Source organism: Mobula hypostoma, chromosome 10 (genome assembly GCF_963921235.1).
Source record: "Mobula hypostoma chromosome 10, sMobHyp1.1, whole genome shotgun sequence".
In the NCBI taxonomy this organism is placed as follows: Eukaryota; Metazoa; Chordata; class Chondrichthyes; order Myliobatiformes; family Myliobatidae; genus Mobula; species Mobula hypostoma.
In genome coordinates, this window is record NC_086106.1 from 87,525,114 (window position 1) to 87,548,268 (window position 23,155).

At 39.3% G+C, this 23,155-nt stretch overlaps 3 protein-coding genes across 4 annotated transcripts in view; 1 reads left to right on the forward strand and 2 right to left on the reverse strand.

Annotated features, from left to right (window-relative positions):
- zgc:152774 (uncharacterized protein LOC553526 homolog) overlaps positions 1–10,391 on the reverse strand; it is a 152,191-nt gene extending 141,800 nt beyond the window's left edge. The window contains exons 1-2 of the mRNA XM_063060796.1: positions 9,819–10,391; positions 9,647–9,719 (exon numbers count right to left, since the gene is read on the reverse strand). Coding sequence (XP_062916866.1) covers positions 9,647–9,719; positions 9,819–9,857 — 112 coding nt within the window. The 5' untranslated portion in view covers positions 9,858–10,391. The remainder of the gene's footprint in view (positions 1–9,646; positions 9,720–9,818) is intronic.
- LOC134353017 (cytochrome c oxidase assembly protein COX11, mitochondrial) overlaps positions 9,730–23,155 on the forward strand; it is a 57,801-nt gene continuing 44,375 nt past the window's right edge. Inside the window, exon 1 of the mRNA XM_063060804.1 lies at positions 9,730–9,885. The gene's annotated coding sequence lies outside the window, so the exon portion shown is untranslated. The remainder of the gene's footprint in view (positions 9,886–23,155) is intronic.
- The window catches only part of rbm41 (RNA binding motif protein 41), a 34,485-nt gene continuing 21,928 nt past the window's right edge, over positions 10,599–23,155 (reverse strand). For both annotated transcript variants that reach the window (XM_063060798.1, XM_063060797.1), the window contains exons 5-7: positions 21,568–21,986; positions 15,023–15,170; positions 10,599–14,295 (exon numbers count right to left, since the gene is read on the reverse strand). In XM_063060798.1, the coding sequence (XP_062916868.1) occupies positions 14,195–14,295; positions 15,023–15,170; positions 21,568–21,986 (668 nt within the window). In that variant the 3' untranslated portion in view covers positions 10,599–14,194. The remainder of the gene's footprint in view (positions 14,296–15,022; positions 15,171–21,567; positions 21,987–23,155) is intronic.

Consider the following 23,155-nt stretch of genomic DNA (forward strand, 5'->3'; position numbering starts at 1 on the left):
CCCAGCTCCCAGCCTTGTCCCCGTAACCTTTGATGCCATGTCCAATCAAGAACCTATCAATCTCGGTCTTAAATATATCCAACAACCTGGCCTCCACAGCTACATGTGGCAACAAATTCCACAAATTCACCACCCTTTGGCTGAAGAAATGTCGCCATGTCTCCGCTTTGAAAAAGCACCCCTCTACCGAGGCTGTGTCCTCTTGTCCTAGACTCTCCCATGATGGGAAACATCCTTTCCACATCTACTCTGTCTAGCCCTTACAACATTCGAAAGGTTTCAATGAGATCCCCCCTCATCTTTCTGAATTCCAGCGAGTACAGGCCCAGAGCCATCAAATAGTCCTCGTATGATAACCCTTTCATTCCTGGAATCATCCTTGTGAAACTCCTCCGGACCCCCTCCAATGCCAGCACATCTTTTTTTAAGATGAGGGGCCCAAAACGGTTCACAATACCCAAAAGTGAAGCCTCACCAGTGTCTCATAAAGCCTCAGCATCACATCCTTGTTTTTGTATTCTAGACCTCTTGAAATGAATGCTAACTTTACATTTGCCTTCCTCACCACCTCACCACCAAGTCAACCTGCAAGTTAACCTTTACGGTAATGCAGGATATGGAAAAGCACAGAGACCTGCAGCGCTCCTTTGACAACTTCACCTGCAAAAAGCGCATCCAGACGCAGCTTCTAACACGCTGCGGTAAGGAGTTGAGGTGGAACTAGATGAACTCCAGATCATTTGAGACGCTGAGGGGATGATAGATAGGACATGTAGAGAGGTAGTTACATCCAAGGTGCTAGACACAGGAAACTGGGTGACAGTCAGGAAGGGGAAAGTGGTTAAACAACCAGTGCAGAGTATACCAACCTCAACAACTTTGGATACTTTGGGGGTGGGGGTGGGATGACCTAGCAGAGGAAAGTCACAGTGGTCAAATCTTTGGCTCTGTTACTCAGAAAGGAAAGGGTGGGGGGGGGGGGTTAGAAAAGGCGAGCTGTGGTGAAAGGGGATTCATCGGAGGTTATGTTGGCAAGAACGAGATTCCCGGTTTGTAACTGCCTCCCGGGTGCCAGGGTCTGGAACATCTCAGCTCAAGTCCTCAGCATTCTTAAGTGAGACAGTGAACAACCAAAGGTCATCATCCATGTATGTACTAATGACATAGGTAGGAAGAGTTCTACAAAGTGAGTTCAGGGAGTTTGGTGCCATGTTAAAGGACAGAACTTCCAGAGTTGTGATCTCTGGATTGCTAGTAAGACCAGAAATGGGAAAATTATACAGTTTTAACACATGGCTAAGGAGTTGGTGTAGGAGGGAGTGCATAAGATTTTTGGATCATTGGGCTCTCTTCCACAGAAGCTGGGATCTGTACAGAAGGGACGGAGAAGAAACAGTACCACAGCAAAAAAGCAAGGGCCAACAGGCTCCAAGACAGCTTCTTCCATCAGGCCATCAGATTAATTAATTCATGCTGACACAACTGTATTTCTATGTTGTATTGACTATCCTGTTGTATATACTACTTATTATACAGTACTATAAATTACACATTGCACATTTAGATGGAAATATAATGTAAAAATTTTTACTCCCCATGTATATGAAAGTCAATTCAATTTAATTATATGCATTTTAAAAGAAAATGAGAATAAAAACATCCTCAACTACTTCTCACTTGGCTTGACAACATCTCACTTCCGTCTTGTCTAATACCATTTTTTCCCCATATCTGCTTCAGGCAGAAGCTCGCTCCCAATTCATTGGAACTGCACAATCAAAGTCTCAACCATCTAGTCTATGGTCCTGCATTCAACAAAATTGTCTTCATGATCAGTAGTTTGTTTTGCCAAATAGTCATATTATTGCTTCCTTAAATTTGCTAAACATCAATTTCGCCAACCCAGCACCCCAATTAGTTGATGTTATTGAGTTTCTGAGCTCAGGTACTGTGCCCTTTCCAACCTTCACTGCTCTTCACAACAAGATCAAAACTCATGAACTCTGTAAATACTATCACAAGTTCAATTCCCCCTTGTTCCCTTAAATCTAGGAACATGATTCTGTCTTCCAAATCATTCCCAGAAACCCTTGTCTAAACCTCTAAATCAGATTTCTGGCCTTATGGTGGTATCCAAAGGGTCCCTAATATGGTCACAAATAAAATTCAAAGTAATTAAGAAATAGGTGAATAGAAATATACCCCAGAGCCCAGAGGGGATGTTTCTAGTTGTAACAACTACACGCCACCACCCCCCCACACACACACACACACACACAAGCTCCGACAGCCACCATCATGTAGTGCATTGAGAGACTGGTCACAGCACTCAGTAACTCCAGCCTTCCATACAATCTCAACCCACTGCAATTCACATACCACCTAAACAAGTCTACAGCAGATACCATCTCCCTGGACCTACACTGATCTCTGGAGCATCTGGGCAGTAAGGCTACCTATGTCAAACTATTGTTTATTGACTATAGCTCTGCATTCAACATTATAATTCCAAGCAAACTCATCATCAACCTTGAAACCCTGGGAGTTGATAATTCCCCCTGCAACTGGATCCTTGACTTACTGACCAACAGACCACAATCAGTATGGATAGGCAGCAACACCTTTGCCATGATTATTCTAAATACTGCTGCTTCACAAGCTTGTATCCTTAACCCCCTGCTCTACTCCCTGTACACTCATGACTATGTGAACAGGTTCTGCTCTTACGCTGCTACAAGTCTGCAAATACCACTGTAGTGGAGGATATTTAAAATAACGATGAGTCGAAGTACAGGAAGTACAAAAAGGAAATGAGAACTTAGTAACATGGTGTTATGACAACAAACTTTCCCTCACTGTCAGCAATACTAAAGAACTGGTCATTGATTCATGAAAGGGGTCAATGCACGTGCTTCTGCCTGTATCAACTGTATTGAGGTTGAGAGTGAACGTTACCAATAGCCTGTCTTGGGCCAACCACATAGATGCCAAAAAAGCTCACCAACATCTTCCTCAGGAGGCTAAAGAAACGTCGCATGTTTCCACCAACTTTTAATTAAACAAATACCTACTGTTTGCACAAGTCCAGGAGCCACATCCCTTGATCCCCTGCATGCTGATGTGCCTCATGGTCGCCATGATTGTACCTGTTTCCACTATCAACCCAGGCAATGTTATCCAGGTACTTGCCATTTTCTGTGTAAAAAAAATTGCCATCCACATCTCCTTTAAACTCTCCACCTTCCCTCCCACCTTTACTTAAAGCTATGGACGCTAGTATTTGACATATCTACCCTGGGAAAAAGATTATGATTGTCATAATACATCTTATAATTTTACAAACTTCTATTAATTTTCCCCTCATCTTCTGATGTTCCAGAAGAAACAATCAAGTTGTCCAACTTTCCCTTATAGCTAATACCCCCTACTCCAGACAGCATCCTGGTAAACCACTTCCGAATTCTCCCCAAAGTCTCCACAACCTTCCTGTCTTAGGCGTCCAGAAATGCAGCCTAACCAAACTTTTATATTGGACAATACTAATACATTCTAGCTGGATGTGTCACCATCTGGCTTGGAGGGGAGGGGGCACTACATCGATTCAAAATAAGCTGCAGAGAGTTGAAAACTTAGTCAACTCCATAAGGAGGAATAGCATCCTCAGCATCCACGACATCTTTCAGGAAGCAATGCCTCAAAAAGCTGGCATCCATCATTTAGGACTCCCATCACCTAGGATATGCCTTCTTCAGATTACTACATCAAGAGGGAGGTACAGGAATCAATCAGGGTTATTATCGCTGGCCTGCATTGTGAAATTTGTTAGCTTAGCAGCAGCAGTTCAATAGAACACATAATAATACAGAAAGAGAATAAATAAATCCATTATAGTAAGTATATATGTACATTAAATAAATTAAAAATAGTCCAAAAACAGAAATTTTAAAAAATGAGGCAGTGTTCATGGGTTCAATGTCCATTTAGGAATCATACGGTACAGGAGAAGAAACTGGTCCTGAATTGCTGAGTGTGTGCCTTTAGGCTTCTCTACCTCATTCTTCGTGGTAACAATGAGAAGATGGCATACACTGGAAGATGGGAGCCCTTAATAATGGACCCCACCTTTCTGAGCACTGCTCCTTGAAGATGCCTTGGATACTACGGAGACTAGTACCCAAGATGGAGCTGACTAATTTTACATCTTTCTGGAGCTTCTTTTGGTCTTGTGCAGAAGCCGCCCCATACCAGACAACTGATACAGCCTGTCAGAATGCTCTCATGGTACATCTATATAAGTTTTCAAGTATTTTAGGTGACAAACCAGATTTCTTCAAACTCCTAATGAAATGGATTAGGAGTGATGGAGCCTGAATGCACACAATCAACAATTCAGGAATAGCTTCTTCCTCCCAGCCATCAGAATTCCGAATGGACATTAAACTCAGGAACACTACCTCACTACTTTTCTTTAAAAACGCAAACAACAGGAATTCTGCAGATGCTGGAAATTCAAGCAACACACATCAAAGTTACTGGTGAACGCAGCAGGCCAGGCAGCATCTATAGGAAGAGGTGCAGTCGATGTTTCAGGCAGAGACCCTTCGTCAGGTCCTGACGATGCTGCTTGGCCTGAAACGTCGATTGTACCTCTTCCTAGAGATGCTGCCTGGCCTGCTGCGTTCACCAGCAACTTTGATGTGTGTCACTACTTTTCTTTCTCTTTTTGCACTATTTACTTAATTTGACATTTTTTTTCAGAAGTATATAGATACACATATACTTACTATAATTTACAGTTTAGTTATTAAGTACTGCAATGTACTGCCGCAGAATAACAAATTTCATGACATATGTCAGTGATATTAAACCTGATTCTGATTCTTTGGTTCGGCTGCAGTTCTATATATGGAATCCCTATCCAACTCACTCCTTTCCAGCCTCCCTACCCTACTTCTGTGAATCTGAGCTTATGGGAAACTCTGCTGTCATTTTCCTAATTTGAATCATTACACATGGGTTTGCTGACTAGCATTAGATCTTGTTAAACAATAGCTTTATGTTAAAAATCCTCACCCTCCTTTATATCTCTCTTCATAGCTTCACCTGTCCTCAATTGTCTACAAATCCCCAAAATCTTTCCTCCAATAATACTTGCCTTTAATTTAATCCTTAAAAGGTAATCCTTAAATTAATCTTTAAATATTACTACTTAAAGGTTAATCTTTAAATTTTAATCTTTTAACTTTTCACCACTAGCAACCTCAAGTACATACGCTCTAAAATTCCACAACTAAATTCCTTCCTCATTCAAAACTATGCTCAAAACCTACCTCTTTGATCAAAATTCTTGTTACCCAGCTTTGTATCATGGTGAGACTTGGTGTCAAGCTTCATTTGATTATTCTGATATGAACCAACTTCTATATTAAACAACTATACTATATCAAAAATCAAAATAACAACTTTTGTGATTGATTTTTAAGAGAAGTTCAGGGGACTTCTAAAATAATTATTCTAAGAGTTATTTGATGTACTTTTTCTCAGAAATGTCAATTTTACTTATGTTGAGACAATGGACAAAGAGGTTCCCATTACTAGGGATCACTGATAATGCGTCCTTGGGCACTACTTCAGAAAGATAAAGAGCTACAATGTTGCACATAACAATCTAGAAAGCTCTTTATTATTACACAGAAAACATGGTAAATTTTAGCTGTTTTCCCTCCACTTCTGGTACGTCAGGAATTACCTGACCTCATCAATATTTCCAGCATTTTCAGTTTGTACTTTTTATTATATTTAGTATTCCTCCAGCTGATAATATGGCTTTCAGAAGAAACACATCAGTTTTTCATATTCTTCATTGTATTATGAGAATCAAAGTCAATCTCGCAAATGCAGCAAAATGTAAGGAGCTGTTAGTGTGCAGTAACCTGCACTATTTGCCTTAACTAAAAGTCAGTTATAAAAGTTAGTTATTTAAGAAATTAAATGATTTTATGTTAGAAAAAGCCTGAGACAGCTAAAGAATATTCCAATTGCTGAAAAGATCAATTAAGTGAATTCTCATGTTAAAATTGTGTTTTTATACAACACAAAAATTTTCTCATGCTTTCCACAGCATCTTATCTCTAATCTACGATTTAAGATATTAGTCCAGCTTAATTCAAGTGGAGCTTCTCCCAACAGAATATTGACGCAAGTGCTCCATGAATTAAAAACCATTTCTCCACATCAATCTCTGAACTACACATTCAACTCTCCTATGTAGTTCTTATTTTTAAATTTGAATCCGAGCTCCTCACACTCCTTTAACAGTATCTTTATTGTAATCCTTTCAATATTACTGATTTCAACATGCATTACGACAACTGCATCTATTCCCTTCTACTTCAGGAACAAAACCCACCCCGCCACTGAGGATGTCTTCAAGAGACAGGGCCTCAAGAAGGTAGAATCCATCACATAAGGACCCTCACCATCACAACAGGTCCTCCTCTCATTACTACGGTCAGAGAGGAGACACAGGAACCTGAAAAACCACACTCAATGATTTAGGAACAGCTTCTTACCCTCCATCCTTCAGATTTCTGAAGTGTCCATGAACCCTTGAACACTACTTTGTTATTTTTTACACTTAATTTCGTTTTTGCACAATACTGCTGCCAGAAAAGACAATGACAATAAATATCATTCTGATTCCACAACTATGAAGACATCTCCTTAGTCTTGGCACTACTTGCTAAGTGCACTAGAACGTAATTTCTCATGAATTATAACGTCAACAGCATGGGTAACCTATTCATCAATGCATACTTTTTTGTTTACACAGAAGTCCCTAAGCCTCGGTATTTTTTTAAATACTGTGGTAAAACCAGAATCTAACTGTTGAAATACATGTGAACATTTATCTACATCAGTACAGATTGTGATCCAGCTCACAACAAAATAACAATCATGATCATTCACTAAATATTATAGATTTTCTCAGTTGTACCTATATTACTACCTGGATAAGGGACAGATCCATTGTTTCAATTCATTATCCTGAAATGAACCTGGTATTACTTTCATGTGATTTCCTCCCACTGGCCCTGTTATGCTAAGTGGTTGTTTCATTGTTCTTCCTCTGTAAATTGCACTTTAATAAGGAACACATGCCACTTCAGTGGTCTTAGTGGATCAATCGGCTAAATACAGTCATGGAGTTGCTATCATTACTTGGTTTTGTTGGAGCCAGCACTTCAATTATCCACAACAACACAGTGGATGAAAAATGCTTTGTTCATGAGTTAACGGCCAGTTCAGAATAAAAGCGGTGAATAAGTGATAAACTTTCTTACTGGAGGCTAGTAATTAGTGCAGAAACTTCAAGAGATCATTATCCAAAGTAAAACCGTCACAAGTTAATAAATGATAATGAGCATGAACCTAGATAATATTATTTCTTTAAAAAACTTCTAAGTATGTAACGATAGATGAAAATGGAGCACTTTAATAAATGGGCTTTTTATAGAGGATGAGTTAGAAAATTGGAAGTCCGTGGGATTAAAGCAGCAGCTGCTGCATTGCTGAAAGGGAAGAATATTTGATTATCAGATGGAAAGAATGTAAACGGTGATATATCCCAGGAACAGCATTTCTCTTTTTAGACTAGGTGACCTCAGTCTGATGCAAAAGACAACATTTTCAAGTTTGCAGGTCCAAAACAAAAGAGTTGAAAATGTAGAAAACAATGAGAAAAAAAGGACTAACAAGACCAATGAAATAGACAAATAAAATTGAATACGCATAAACGTGAAACATAATCTGGGTGCAAGCTTGAAAAGAGTAAATATCAGAATCATATTTATTGTTGTCGACTTAAAATGACATGAAATTTGCTGCTTTACAGCAGCAATAGAATGCATTAATCAACAAAGAACAATCTTAATAGAGCATAGGAGAAGACAGAGTTGGCCATTCACATAAAATTTTTTGAAGGGCATTTTGCTACGCAAGCATGTCACTTACAGAGAGACTGGAGAAGTTGTGAATGTTGTACAAGATTAGACCCTACATCAAATTGTTAAACAGGGATTCAATAAATGTATTCAAAATTAAAGAGCTTTGAAAAACTCTTATCAACATCATAATCACAGAACACTAATTAAGATCATTCAGCAAAGACTTCCACTGGAGCGACAACTTGATTCGAACACCAGGGTCCTGAGGAGTCTCAGTAGGGTGATGATTCTACTTGCAGAGAGATTTAGAACTGGGGCTCACAGTTCAAAGGTTATGGATGATTTGGTGAAGGCAAAGTCCCTCCCCCCTCCGAGCGTCATTTGCTTTGGAATCTTTTCTGAAAGGGCGGTGAAAGCAGCATTTTTGAATATTTAAAGGCAGCTGATAAGCACGGGAGTTAACAGTTACTGACATGAGCAGGAATCTGAGAGCTGTGGTTACAATCAGACCAGCCATGAACTTATCGAACGAGAAAGCAACCTCCAAAAACCGATTTCTTATCCGTAATTTGTACTGTCCTATAAGCCCCGCCTATTTAAAATACGACTGATACTTCCGGCTGTCATTCGCCATAACACTTACTTCCCTATTGTGCTTCAGACATGTTATGTGCGTGATAATCCTAGCTGTGGCTTAACTCGCGTGCTGTATATTTACAGTATAACCTTACCACTCCACACCCCAGCCAATAAATATAAATGCCGTACTCTAATCTACCCGCACTTAACACTACACTCCACTGTTCACACAGCTCCAATAGAGCAGCTGAAGAGGCTGCTAGGTAGATTCAACGGTAGCAAAGTGACAGGGTTAACATATACCCTAATTTCAAAGTTTCCCTAATTTGTACATTTTCCCTTTCGAATCCCGCCCACCCTTGCATCACACTGTGCCCCCAGTTGCCCAATCATGTTGGCCCGCATGTTCCCACGCAACTGCGAACCCGGAAGCCCCAGGCTTACTCCCATTGTCACGCGGGGTTTGTTGTGATTCCGTTGCACACTGTGATTGGGTGAAAACAACAAACACATTTAATAACGGGACAAGACGGCAGGCAAGGGCCAGGAAAGATCCCAACTGATGCCAATTACTCCCATTATCCATCCGTCGCCTTTTTTCCCTCCCGCAAATTGTTGCTAAACACCGCAGAGCATCTGCTCAGAGCTCAACCTAACCTGCTGATCCTTATCCCCGCCTACCTCCCTCACCAATTGGAGACTGTCACTCGGTCCTGCTCGTGCTCCACAACATCGTATCCACTCGCGTGCGCCATTGGCGGTTAGTTTAAATTTGATTGGCTGCCACCAATGTTAATCAAACATGTTAGTGACTGACACCCGCCCATCCCTCTGCCGGCTCGTTAATCGGCTAAACGTAACATCCATCAGATAGTCCCTTCACAAATCCACCCCTAAACACGAAGTGCCGCCACCCGATTGGCTCAAGCAGCCGTCAGTCGAGGAGCTGATCACGCGCCCCTTCGCAAGTTTGGTTGTCAATGCAGTTGAGACTTTGAACCAAATTAAATAATTAAATATAAAATGTAAGCATGATAAACTCCGGCCACGCTGCCCTGCGGTGTCGCGTACCGGCGACGATATATTAGGAAATAAGACTGACGTGCGTCCGTGCCACTTACCTACGAGCTCGGCGATTGCGCTGAAAGGCCAGGTGTGGCTGGTCGAGTTTGTGTGTAAGTAGGTAGGGCTCATCTGAAGAGCAAAATAAAACACTGTCAGCATCATTTCGGCAGCTTTGCAACAGGACTTGACTGAATTTTCTCGGCTTGTTTTCGGAATTTTAAAGCTTACCGCACTGAGGCGAATCCCATGCTCACTTAACCTCGCCATGTTTGATCAAGGATCCTTCGTTTCCCAGGTGAGGGCGCAGTGTTGTCAACGGCGGCGACTGCCGTACATCATGGAGGCGGGCGGGCGGGCGGCGAGCGACAGCTGCCGCACAGCTCACCGCTGATTGGCTGCAGCTGCAGCTGCCGCTGCCGCACAACATGGCCATTCGCTCAGTGACCTTCCGTCCGATATCGATCTGCGGGGCCTCCGGCCTCGTCCTTAACGGCGCTGTGATGTGTAGGAATGAAGGTCGCTGGGGTTTGGGGATTTACAAACCTTCCATGGCCCCAGCTGAAGCGTTAGATGACTCGGAGGATGCAAAATGTGAGGGCTTTATTCAGGAAAGGCGTTTAATAGTGAGCCGGTAACGTCAGTTAGGAAATGGGATTGGGGAAGCTGTGGGACAAGACGGAATCTACATTCCGAGAGTAGAAAAATAGCGTAACTTCATTGGGGAGAAAATGGTACCTGATCAATTTGAACTCCTTAAAGAAACAAATATATTGATGACGGTAGTGTTGTTGACATTGTCGAGGAAGGCTTATGATAAGATCCCTGGGTGGACAAAAATTTTTTTCATCCAAATATTTATAAATCTTTGTCATTTTCTACTAGAGTGCTTTGAAGTTTGTTGTTCAATATATTCAAAGTATGAATAGACGTTTAAATGTACACCAAATCAGAGGATATGGGGTTCGTGCAAGAAAAATGATAAGACGTAAAATTAGTCACACTGTCATTTAATCTAGAGCAGACGCACAGAAACGAATGACCTTTTCTTGCTTCTAATTCATGTTTGTGTTCATACAATTGTGTGACAGTAGCGTCATTTGAAACTTGGTAACTTGCATGGAGAAGGTAAAACGCACTGGTTAATGTTTAATGAAAAATTAACTGTTGGTGCTCTATTTCTCAACTTTTTGCTCAAAATTCGAATCGCTTGGCTGTTACTTATATTCGTTGGATAGACCAATCTCATCAATACTACAGAATAATAAAAGGGACAAAATGCTGGAAACAGCAGTTCACACATTATCTGTGAAAAGTTAATGTTTCAGGCTTTTCTTTTCACAAATGCTGCTAACTACTGAGGGTTTTAACACTGGTTTTTATTATTTCATATTTCCAGTATTAGCAGTTTTGATTTTCATCCACTTAATTTTAATGAAAATCCATGAGATTTAGTTAGAACTCACCATTCTAAGGACTTGCCCTTACACTTGAGAGACTAGCATTTATAGAATGTTCAGAACTAATTTTGTTTCTTATCTAAATCAATGAATTGACCCACTGATGAGTTTTGCACCATGCCTGCACTTACTGTATGTGGGCTGAATGGGAACGCCCCAATCTTGTTACTTCTCAATGCCCAGGCCAAGGAGCAATAGCGTAACTACATTAATTACAGCAGTGATCTCCACTCCCACAGTCGATAATTGACAGAAAGCAAAGAAGGGAATGAAGTTTCATCTAATGGCAAAGCTGTAACACATTTAATAGCATGAATATCTGTAACATTTTAAATATCGACATCAATTCCAACAGTGTTAACAAATAGTATAAAACTGAGTAATAATTTCCACAGTATAATACTGAAAACCCCGGCAAGACTGAGCTCAGCCAGTAGACTATATGTATTATCCAGAAATACAACATCATCATCTGTTATTCGGTAAGTCTTAAGAATTCCATAGACGTGAATGTTACTTATAGAAATACAACTGATTTTGAATGGAATACTGTTTACAGGATTCAAAGAATAACTAGTTATTTACTATCTCAGGAGGAAGTACAGATGGCGTAGTGGAAAAGGGTTAATTTTAGTCAAAAACTATTTCACACTTGTGAATAAGTATCTATTAACTACAAGACACAGGGTGAATCTACAATCAAATGGCACATAATGATTTTAGAAATTGTAATTGATTTCTAAAGTCAAATAACAGCCATGAATTTATTTACCATGCAATATATACAATGCTTACAGTATGGAATTTTTACATCGAACGTAACTTTTTTCCCTCCTATTTTTTTGCCGTACCTCCTGCCACAATTTACAACACAGTTTGAATGTGAATCAGTGGAATATTTGAATAGGACAAAACTCCTGTGCTGCCTCATTACTAATAATTAAAAGCTCAAGAACTTCAATGCAAAGTAACAAGTATTTTGGACCTGCTAGACTTACTTTAAATTACTGTATTTTAAAACAGTTGTACTGTTGTAATTACCCTTACAAAAGGATGTCGGGTGGGAGGAAATTACCATTTCTGTCAAGAGCAGTATTAAGATTAAGACAGGCCAAAACCTGGGATTCATATCCATTACTACCTCTGAATAATGTATTTTATGGTCTTGTGGCAATTACCTCTGAATAATAGAACTGACCAAAAACTGAAGACAATGTTTCCAGCGACTTTCAAAGTATTAGTTCATTATTTTCTAAGAATCCCAATTTATGTTTTGTATCCTGCATAAATAACTCACATACAAACTTCATTTGGGGGTGAAGGCGAGGTTGGGAGGTTAATCATTCATTTTTACCCAACAACCACAAAGATTGACCAACAGATGACATCATTTGAAGTGAAGAAGAAAGAAGAAAGCCCATAACTCTGGGTGGAGTCATCGGGACACCGTCATGATGGTGCTTTTTTTTAGCAGGCTTTCTTATTTTTATGAGGCCAAGTTGCTAGCTCGACGCTCAACCCAGCACGGATGGAAAGCGTGCAAAGGAACCGGCTGGATTTGAACTTGGGAGCCTTCGCTCCAAAGTCCGGCACTGATGCCACTATGCCACCAGCCAGCATATTTGAAGTGACTACAGCAAAACATTTTTTTCCACTTGCAGAAGTTCTGAATAATACCATTAATACAGAATCCTTAAGAATCAAAGGTATGTCTCCAGAGATGTATGGGCAATAAATACAAATCTCAGGAAAAGAAGATTACTTCAGTATTTTTATGTAAACACTTTGTATCGCAATTCCTTAACTGTAACTGAAGTCCAATCCACAGTTGAATTTAGAGGAATCAGTATGTTATTTCTTTGGATCACAGTTTTTGACTGACCGAAAGGCACATAGTGACCTGAAAAACAAGACTTGTTGATTTAATTTTAATCCCAAAGCGGAATATCAAATAACTATCTCAATGTTAGACATGGCTCAATTACATTATAAGTTAAAATTATATCTAAAAGTGAGCTAGTATTGCCTTTGCAAGTAGTAGTACTAATGTTGCTATGTTGTAACCAAAAATATTTGCCCTGTTTGGCTTGGATTTCTGTCTACAAAAATCGCAAATATAATGTACAAGATATTATCATTGTACACAAGTCAGAACTTGTTTTACTTTGTGTTTACGGTTAAGATTTCTTAAGAGGGTAGAGATACAATAATAGCTGAAATTGGATTTCCTGGATAAACTCACAACATACAGATTGGGTGAAAAATGTTTGAGAAAGTTGAAAAACTACAAGTAACCTGGTTGCAAAAAGCACCAATATATTTATGTATTCCTGGGGCTGCTTTCTGTAGGATCATTAGAGCTAACCATTTGTATACAAAGCTTTTCCATTTTATTGGGATTTATTTTCAACAACAATTTTTTTGCCCAAGATTTATTGTTTAGAAAATATCACTTTTTTAAAAAAAAATCCATAACTTTAAAACAAAATGTTAGTACTCATTAAAAAGGTGTGAAAATGCAATTTAAAGACCGTGAGAATGAACAAACTTTTTGTTTTCCTGAACAAACGGTGTGTGTTTTTTTTTTATATATACTGCCCCAGTTTTCATTCCTCTTTTCCTGAAACAGTAACTTTACCCAGATTCCTCTTTATATCTGCCACTGGTCCCTTGCATAAAAGTACATTTTTCATTTAAGAAAATTTACGTTGCTTGGTTTTTCAACTATGAGCAGTCTTAACTGGAACCACTTAACTGCAACAACATAAGCTCTTGATGTGTACTCAACTCTTAAAGAAAAAGTTCATTCAACTGTAATACTCTAAATGTAGCAAACTGAGAAACTTAACCATGAAATATTAAAGCTGGAACCTCCATGTTCCAAACGGCCCAGTACCACATCAGGATTCAGTGCAAGGCCAAAGATGATTTTGTTAAACCATACCCTTGCATGTGTTATTTTTATTATCCAGATAACGCAAGGTATTTTTCAATGCCTCTAAAGAAAATACTTTGCACAAATGAAAGTCTGACGTTTCCTTTGGGGGAAGGGGGCGCACAAGGGCACTTCCCAATTTGTAATGTATTTGCACTGAGTAACATTTGTGCTTAAGCTCCTTCCATTGACCATAGCTCTGAAAGTCCAGTTCACTGGTGGGATCGATTCTGCCCATACTCAATAATAATTGGTTTGCCCATCAGATTGTAACCATTCACCAGGTTCAGGGCTTCCATTGCCAACTCTACACCTAAAATGCAATGAGACAACAGAAAATCATTAAATAACTCATTAGAATTTTTGACCGTGATATATTCAACTGACAGCTGAAATAAAAACTTCATTAATGTAAAGCCTGTTAAGTGCCAGCAGGCAACTGAACCAAATCTTTATATTTACATATATGAAATTTCCAGCCATAGTCAATAAGTAAACAGTGCAAAGGATGCTATTCAGAACCCAAGAGCTGTAAGAGACAGACACAGAATAAACTGAACCTGCTTATTTGACCATTCCATGAGAGTTCTCATACACTCAGTCATGATGGGACTTTGCACAGAAAACTGATCACTCTCCTACTGCAGCTGCAACTTAGAAAATGCATCTGGTGCTGGAAACTTAATATAAAAAAAGAACAAAATGTCTTAACAACAGCATTTTGCAAGTTCTAATGAAAATTACATTTGTAAGTGGAAGTGACATTACTTGCCCACATAAACCACCTAGTATTTTTCCCAGTAACAGATTCACTTTTTCTATTAGGTCTATGATTTACCAGTTACTGGCTTTATAGTCCTGAAGAAAAATAACACTATCAATGAGCTTTCATTCCCTCAAGTTAGTTACTGCTAACAGCTCATTTTAAAATTAATGTTGTTTGTTACAATCCAATAAAATAAATTTTACTCTTAAGTTTGAACAGAGCATTGTTGTGATAATTCCTCAAAAAATGTGTTTTAGTATAGAGATATACATACTCGGGAAGGTAATGAAAGCTTGTCCCTTCATTCGACCTGTCAGTAACCGGAAAAGGAGCTGAGGGCCATCCTTTTGTTGGAAAGAAACAAATAAGGAAAACAAATCTTCCAATGTGGCTTTTGGATTCAAATTTTTCAAGTACAGAACCTGAAGAGGAAAACAATTGAAATAGTGAAGTAAATAGTGAATTGCACATTTAAATTGCACATCAGTACAGCATTGCAGCTGATGGATAACAACTATGAACAATTTTTACTGAACTCACCATACTAGCTTTGAAAACATATTTGTCTTAATCAAACTGATCACTTATATCAAATCATAACAGTCCAGAATGGTAGGGGCAACAGCACTAAGCGTCATAGGAAGTCATTCCTGCCTGTGACCATCAAACTTTACAACTCCTCTCTTGGAGGGTCAGACATCCTGAGCCAATAGGCTGGTCCTGGACTTATTTCATAATTTACTGACATAATTTACATATTACTGTTTAACTATTTATGGTTCTATTACTAGTTATTATTTATGGAGCACCTGTAATGAAAACCAATTTCCCCCGGGATTAATAAAGTATGACTATGACTAAAGATCCTGCCAAACTTACATTTCTGGATCATAATTAATGCAATTAAGCTCAACTTTTTTCACCCTTAGAACCTGAAATGTGTATCCTTTATCAACCCCAAATTACAATTTTTTTTCTTACGCCACTCAGTGTTATGCAGTGTCTATGAGTTTAAGAACTTGCTCTGGTTTCCTAAACAGATGAAATTGAAGTCTGAGGCCAATTTATGTACTAAAGTCATAAAAGTTTTCCTGTCAAGTTGCACCTTAAACATTATATTTAATCCTGGTGACCAAAACACAAGTAAACAAGCATCCCATGGAGATGAAACAAAGGCTCATATGGAAGGTCTAGAAAACTTAGGCACTTCTTGAGAAATGTGAGGTCTGAAAGGCAGTACAGGCACAAGAAAATAAGATGGAAGAGATTAAAAACGCAAACACAAGGAATTCTGCAGATGCTACAAATTCAAGCAACACACATCAAAGTTGCTGGTGAACACAGCAGGCCAGGCAGCATCTCTAGGAAGAGGTACAGTCGACGTTTCAGGCCGAGACCCTTCATCAGGACTAACTGAAGAAAAAGCTAGTAAGAGATTTTTATTAGCTCTTTCTTCAGTAGCAGTGGCCAAAATTATGGCACCATGAATGGCTTTGTTGTACAAGAGAGTAAGAAAAAGAGTGGCAGAGCTATTGTGGTAGGGGATACCCTGTTAAAGGGAATAGACATGAGCTTCAAGCTCAATTGTTATTCAACCATACATGAATACAGCCAAATGGAACAGCGGTCCTCCAAAGCAAAGGTGCAAAAGACAGTTTCAACAGTAAAACAAAGCACATGGTATATAATAGCATATATAATTATGATAGCAGTAAACACAGTCACAAAAAAATAACATAGCTCAAGTTCGTGATCATAAACGGAACTCCTGGTTGGTGTGTCGCCTCCTGAGTGCAAGGGTGAGGGATGTCTTGGAGTGGCTACAGGACCATTCTAAAAGGAAGTTATCATGGTGCATATACAGTTGCAAGAAAAAAATTTGTGAACCCTTTGCAATTATCTTTTTTTGCATTAATTACTAATAAAATGTGGTCTGATCATCATTTAAGTCACAATAATAGACAAACACAATCTGCCTAAACTAATAACACACAAACAATTGTACATTTCATCTCTTTTTTCTTCTTCGGCTGTCCATCTATTTTCAATGTTGACTGAGGCCTGAGCAAGGTCTGTATGGAAGACCAGCATTTGCCCATGCTGCAAGTCTCCCTTCTCCACGCCACTGATGTTGTCCAAGGGAAGGACACTGGGACCCATACAGCTTGGCACTGGTGTCGTCACAGAGCAATGTGTGGTTAAGTGCCTTGCTCAAGGACACAACATGCTGCTTCAGCTGAGGCTCAAACTTGTGGCCTTCAGATCACTAGACTGAAGCCTTAACCACTTGGCCATGCGCCATCTCTTTATTGAATACACTGCTTAATCATTCACAGTCCAGGCTGGAAAAAGCACGTGAATCCTTGTATTTAATTACTGGTAGAACCTACTTTAGCACCAGTACCTCCAACAAATGTTTCTTGTAGCAGCTGATCAGACTTGCACAATGGTGCGGAGGAATTTTAGACCATTCCTGATGCCAGGTAATTGCAAATGGTTAAAACTTTTTCTTGCAACTGTAGGCACCAACAATATAGTAAAAACGTGGGAAGAGATCCTACAAGCCAAATTTAGGGAGTCAAGACCAAGTTAAAAAGTACGACTTCAAAGGTCAATCTCAGGATTACTACCTGTGCAACGTGCTAATCAGAGTAGGATTAGCAAAATAATCAGTATGAATATGAGTAGTAGTGTAGCAGGCAGGGTTTCAGAATCCTGGGCCATTTGAATTGGTTCTGGCAAAAGTGGAACCTGTACAAATCAGACACTCTACACCTGTGCAGGACCAGGATCAATAACTTGGGGGATTCTTTGCTCGTGCTTTTGAGGAGGGTTTAAACTAATATGGGGATGGAGGATGGGAATCCATGCAGAAAGCCAGAAGGAAACAATGCAGAGACCAAAGTGCAAGTTAGAAAAGAGGTTAAGGGGAGTACAGAAAACTCAAATGCAAAGGACATAGAAGATTGCCAGATTCTAAAAGGACACTTCAACTGAACGTCCATAGTATTCAAAACACGGTCATTGAGCTCGTGGCACAAATCAGTAGGAAAGGGTATGATTCAGTGGTCATTAGAAACATGGCTGCAGTATGGAGATGATTTGGAATTAAATATCCAAGGGTATCAGGTAATACAGAAGTGTAGACAGGAAGGTGGGGTAGTACTCTTAATTACAGATGAGGTCAGGACAATAGGGAGAGATGATATAAGATCTAAGAAACATAGTGTTGAATCTGGGTAGAGATTAGGAATTGTAAAGGGAAAAAAAACAACAAATAATAGCATTACAAGAGCAGTGGCAACAAACCAAGAAATATCTGATACATATAAATAATGTTATGGCAATTGTCATGGGGGACTTTAACTTACATATACATTGGGTAAAAAAAAAAGTTGGTCGAGGCAGTCTTGATGACTTTCTTGAACTAACCCTACAAGGGAAAATGCTATCTTAAATCTGGCCCTATGCAGAGACAGATAAAATTAATGATCTTGTAGTTAGAGACTCTCTAGGAAAGAATAATCACAGTATGTTTAGTTTTTCAATGGAAGGGCAATAACCAGTGTATTTCACCTAAACAAGGGAACTACAACAGGATGAGGGAGGAGATGGCTAATGTAGACTGGGGACACAAGCATTTTCACAGTACTCAACAAAAATATATTCCAATTAAAAACAAAGCAGCAATAGTGGGGAGAACTTGGCTGACTAAGGAAATAAAGATAGATATTAAACTAAAAAATCATGCAAAGTCACCAAAAGTACTGAGAAATTGAAAGAATGGGAAAAAATTTGAAAAAGTAAAGAATCACCAAGCAAGCAATAAGGAAGTGGATGATGGATAATGAAAGCAAACTAGCGCAAAATTTTAAAAAACAGTATAAGTTATTACAATTTTATAAAGTAGAAAAGGGTAGCCAAAATGAACATAGGTCTCTTGGAAGACGAGAAGGAAGAATTAGTATTGGGTATTGCAGAAATGGGCAAGGCTTTGAATTACCATTGTCAGCTTTCATGGTGGAGGACACATCTAACATGACAGAGATATTATGAATATGATAGGAGATGAGTGTTACAGCGAGCTGAAACAACCAACACCTATTGATCAGCTGACAACCAATCCCAGGCTAACTTTCACTAATTAGTTGTTGTTCCAATCAACATCTTGAATGTTCTTTGGGTAAACCATTTACTATTTAACTAGTTGTGCTTTGGGATTACAGTTGAGTTTTGAGATCTGTAGTTGTATGGTTTTACTGAATAAAGGAGTACTTCGAGTTCCAGCTTTGGGTCTCATCAGTAACTATAGTCAAGAGCAGACAAAAAAAATTGGCGACGAGGTGCTATATTATATCAACATGGCAATTTGAGCAGAAGACTTGCGCGCAATTCTGCAACAGCAGCAAGCTCAATTTGAGGTGGTTCAGCTGAAGTTAACCTGCAGGTCAAGGTTTTGACTATCAGTGAGTCCAACGATATCGGTGTCAAACAGTGAACAGAACTCACGTGAGTCAGTTGTTCCGTCCATTACCAACTTCTAGTTTGATGCCACTTCAGGAGTTACATTTGAATCATGACTTAAACATTACAAAGATATACTCTGACAACAGGAATTCTGCAGATGCTGGAAATTCAAGGTTGGGTAGCCTCCAACCTGATGGCATGAACATCGACTTCTCTAACTTCCACTAATGCCCCACCTCCCCCTCATACCCCATCCGTTATTTATTTTTATACACACATTCTTTCTCTCACTCTCCTTTTTCTCCCTCTGTCCCTCTGACTATACCCCTTGCCCATCCTCTGGGTCACCCCCCCCCTTGTCTTTCTCCCCGGACCTCCTGTCCCATGATCCTCTCATATCCCCTTTGCCAATCACCTGTCCGGCTCTTGGCTCCATCCCTCCCCCTCCTGTCTTCTCCTATAATTTCGGATCTCCCTCTCCCCCTCCCACTTTCAAATCCCTTACTAGCTCTTCCTTCAGTTAGTCCTGACGAAGGGTCTCGGCCTGAAACGTCAACTGTACCTCTTCCTAGAGATGCTGCCTGGCCTGCTGCGTTCACCAGCAACTTTGATGTGTGTTGCAAGATATACTCTGAGTCAGGTTTGCCAGTAAAGATGACTCGTGGAAGAAACGCACTTTGGTCCAAAACCTGGGTGCTGCTGAACATGAGCATTATTTCAGCTCCATTCTACCTAAGAACCCGTGTGACCCATCATTTGACAAAACTGTCTTCGACAGCTAACAAGCATTTTTGGAGAGCAGTCATATCTCTTCAGTGTTCACTATGCTGATGACTTGGTCACATATGCTGGTGTGATCAATCACGAATGTGAAAAGTTCAAGCTGAGTAACATGACTCAGTCACAGTTCAAGTGTCTGTTTTTTTATTTGTGCACTTTAGGCACCTGGCGATGCAGACATTTGCAAATGTGCAAAACCCTGATATGACTTTACAAGCTGCCACTCAAGAATATCAGTGTTTGATCAACCTAAAACACGATTCCAAACTGGTCAAATAGAGCCATGTCAATGCAGTTTCCAATGGCCCAGACATCATCACTCAGCAGATCTCCAAGTGGTCAAACACTGCTTGTTGCAACTGTAGTGTATGGCATTACACAAGAAAATGCCAAAAGAAACAGATTTGCAGCAAATGTCAACACTGTGATCAAAAAAAAGGTTTTTGCTGTTGTCTTCTAAGCCAGTGAAACACAAGAACAAGTTCAAAAGCTATCAAAATTTACAAGAAATTCAAAGGTCATGTTCCGTTGACTTCATTCCCAGGAGACAGTACTTCCAACATATTTAACAATCAGTTAGTCAAGCTACGATTTCCTTATTAACTTCTCATCCAACCAAATCACAGATGACATGCAAGTGCTATGTATTTTGAATACCTGGTATAAGGAACTCTGTTTGCAAATGACATTAATTCCAACAAGAAAACAATCAATTAAATAACATTTCTGTTCCATACTGTAACATACTGTAGGGTTTCACTGCTGTGTAACATGCTGTAAGGTTTCACTGATCATGTAATGGTTTCTCTGTAGCAGCAATGTTTGGGTTATGACTAGAGATAACGGGGTTTGGAATGCTTCTATGCATTGAATAGTGAAGTTGGCTCTTGTAAGCTCTCAACGATACTACAGGATACTGAAAAATATGGCGAAAGTTATCATAGAGGTGTTTCTGATAATTTACTGAAATTCTCTAGACCCTAAGCCAGGGGTGGCCAACCTCTTACATTCCATGTGTCAATTTTTTTCACGCACGAGTTCAGTTGTGATTTTTTCACACACGAGTTCTATATTAACATACTTTTAGAAGGATTGAACGGGGGTACAAGAGTTGTATGGCACATCTGAACTCGTGAGTGAAAAAATTGACGCATGGAAAGTAAAAGGTTGGCCACCCCTGCTCTAAGCAATAAGTGTCAGGCCACTGCTTTAGGCTTTAGGCAAAAGGCAGGTAACTATAGGCCAGTTAGCTTAACATCTGTAGTCAGGAAAATACCTGAAGCTATTGTTAAGGAAGAAATAGCAAGACATCTGGATAGAAATAGTTCCATCAGGTAGAGGATGGATTCAGGAAGGGAAAATCCTGTTTGATAAACTTAAGAGTTCTTTGAAGATATAATAAGCCCAGTGGATGGAGAACACACACATCTTCTTCTCAGTGAATTCTCTTAGTAAAGCACTTCAATAGTGCTCCTCGTGGAGGGAATTCACATCAAAGACTTTTGAATATGGACATTTTCCCTCGAGTAAAATCAACAAGAATGCTGTTCCAACTTATTACAAATATCATACCCTGTTTGGTTGCCCAGGATTATAGTTTGAAAATCTGGGAATCATTCTGATTTCCTCCTCAGAAAGTTTGTTCCTCCGGATCTCTTCTATAGAAACAGCTTCCACTTGCTGGATAATTTTTTGAGGACACTGGGTGCCAGCGCTGGGTAGGGTTCTGATAGGCACACTGACAGAAAGTCTTTTGGTGCTCTGATTTTCATACTGAGAAGTGACATTGAGCTCACTTTGTGATGGTAGAAGTAGACTAGTCATTTCTCCAAAACCAACTCCTTCACTAGTTGCTGTAGAAGGTATTTCTGTGGAAGATCCTGGTCTGTTTTTTGGATTTTCTTCCATTCCAGCAGAATCATTTTTGAATTTTAATAACATCATTTCCAATTGGTTGATTGGGTCACTCTGGTCTTTTATGAATTGTTCATCTGAAGTGGAAACAATACAAGCATATTAGACCCGGCACTACAAAGGGAAAAGCATAATAAAATAAGCATGTCAAAATGCACACATGGATCAGTGCCTTAACTCTGCTACCCTATCTTTTTCTCCTTGACCCAAGTATATCCTATGACTGAGGTAATGAAGACAGGATTTGTCCATTCAAATGTTTGAGAACGCCAATTTATTATATAAAATTACGGCACTAGCTGAAGGCCAAATTAAACTAGTAACTACTTGGTGCCACGTTTGGTTTAGACTTTCAACTGAAACTGAATTTCTACTTAAACCAGGAAAGAATTTAATTTTCAAAATTTTGCTCCACAACACATAGGTTAAATTGCTTAATAGTTTATAATTGCCAGACTGTATCCAAGTGAAATTAACAGTTGGAATATACAATACCAATAAGGATATTATAAAATCATAATTTGTAACTGCACCTTAATGTGTTAAATTTATTAAAAATAAGATCATACAATATTGGCCAATATTCATAATTCATTTCTCCCACTTTCAACATGAATGTGAACAAATTTGACAAGAATTAAATGAATTTAAAATCAAATTTGAAAAAAAAAGCTGCTCAAAGAGGTTATAAATGTTTGGAGCAATCTACCATAAAGAAGAATTCTGAAGGACTCTGTGTAACTTAATCAAATTGGATACATGTTTCGGCAAGCCATGAACAAAAGTTTTTTTTTCCCCTATAGATGGTTGGTTCTATACCCAAATATTGAACCAATGAAGCTTTTGTATCAATATTGATCACACATAGATGGATAGGGAATCTAGAGTGAGCAGCATTCCATTACTGGCAAAGCAATTTGGTGGCGAGAGAAAAAAAAATGATTATGGCTGAAGAAACTGATACTAAATAGCATCGTCTGCCCATTGTTCCAACCAGTCAACTTGGCAGTTCCTTGAATACCACGTTGCAAGCTATTTTTGTTATTTTAATTAGGTCCTCTACGCCACGCATCATTCCCTAATCAGGAGAACGGGCAGGACAGACAGCCTGTTCCAAAGTCTCTACCCAAGCCATTCTAGAATCAGCAGCTGTGAGTCTTACTTGTTACTGACTCAATCCAATTTGCTTTCCCTCTCACAGCAGAAGTACCTCACTTCTGCTCGCATCTACTAGATGGCCGAACTG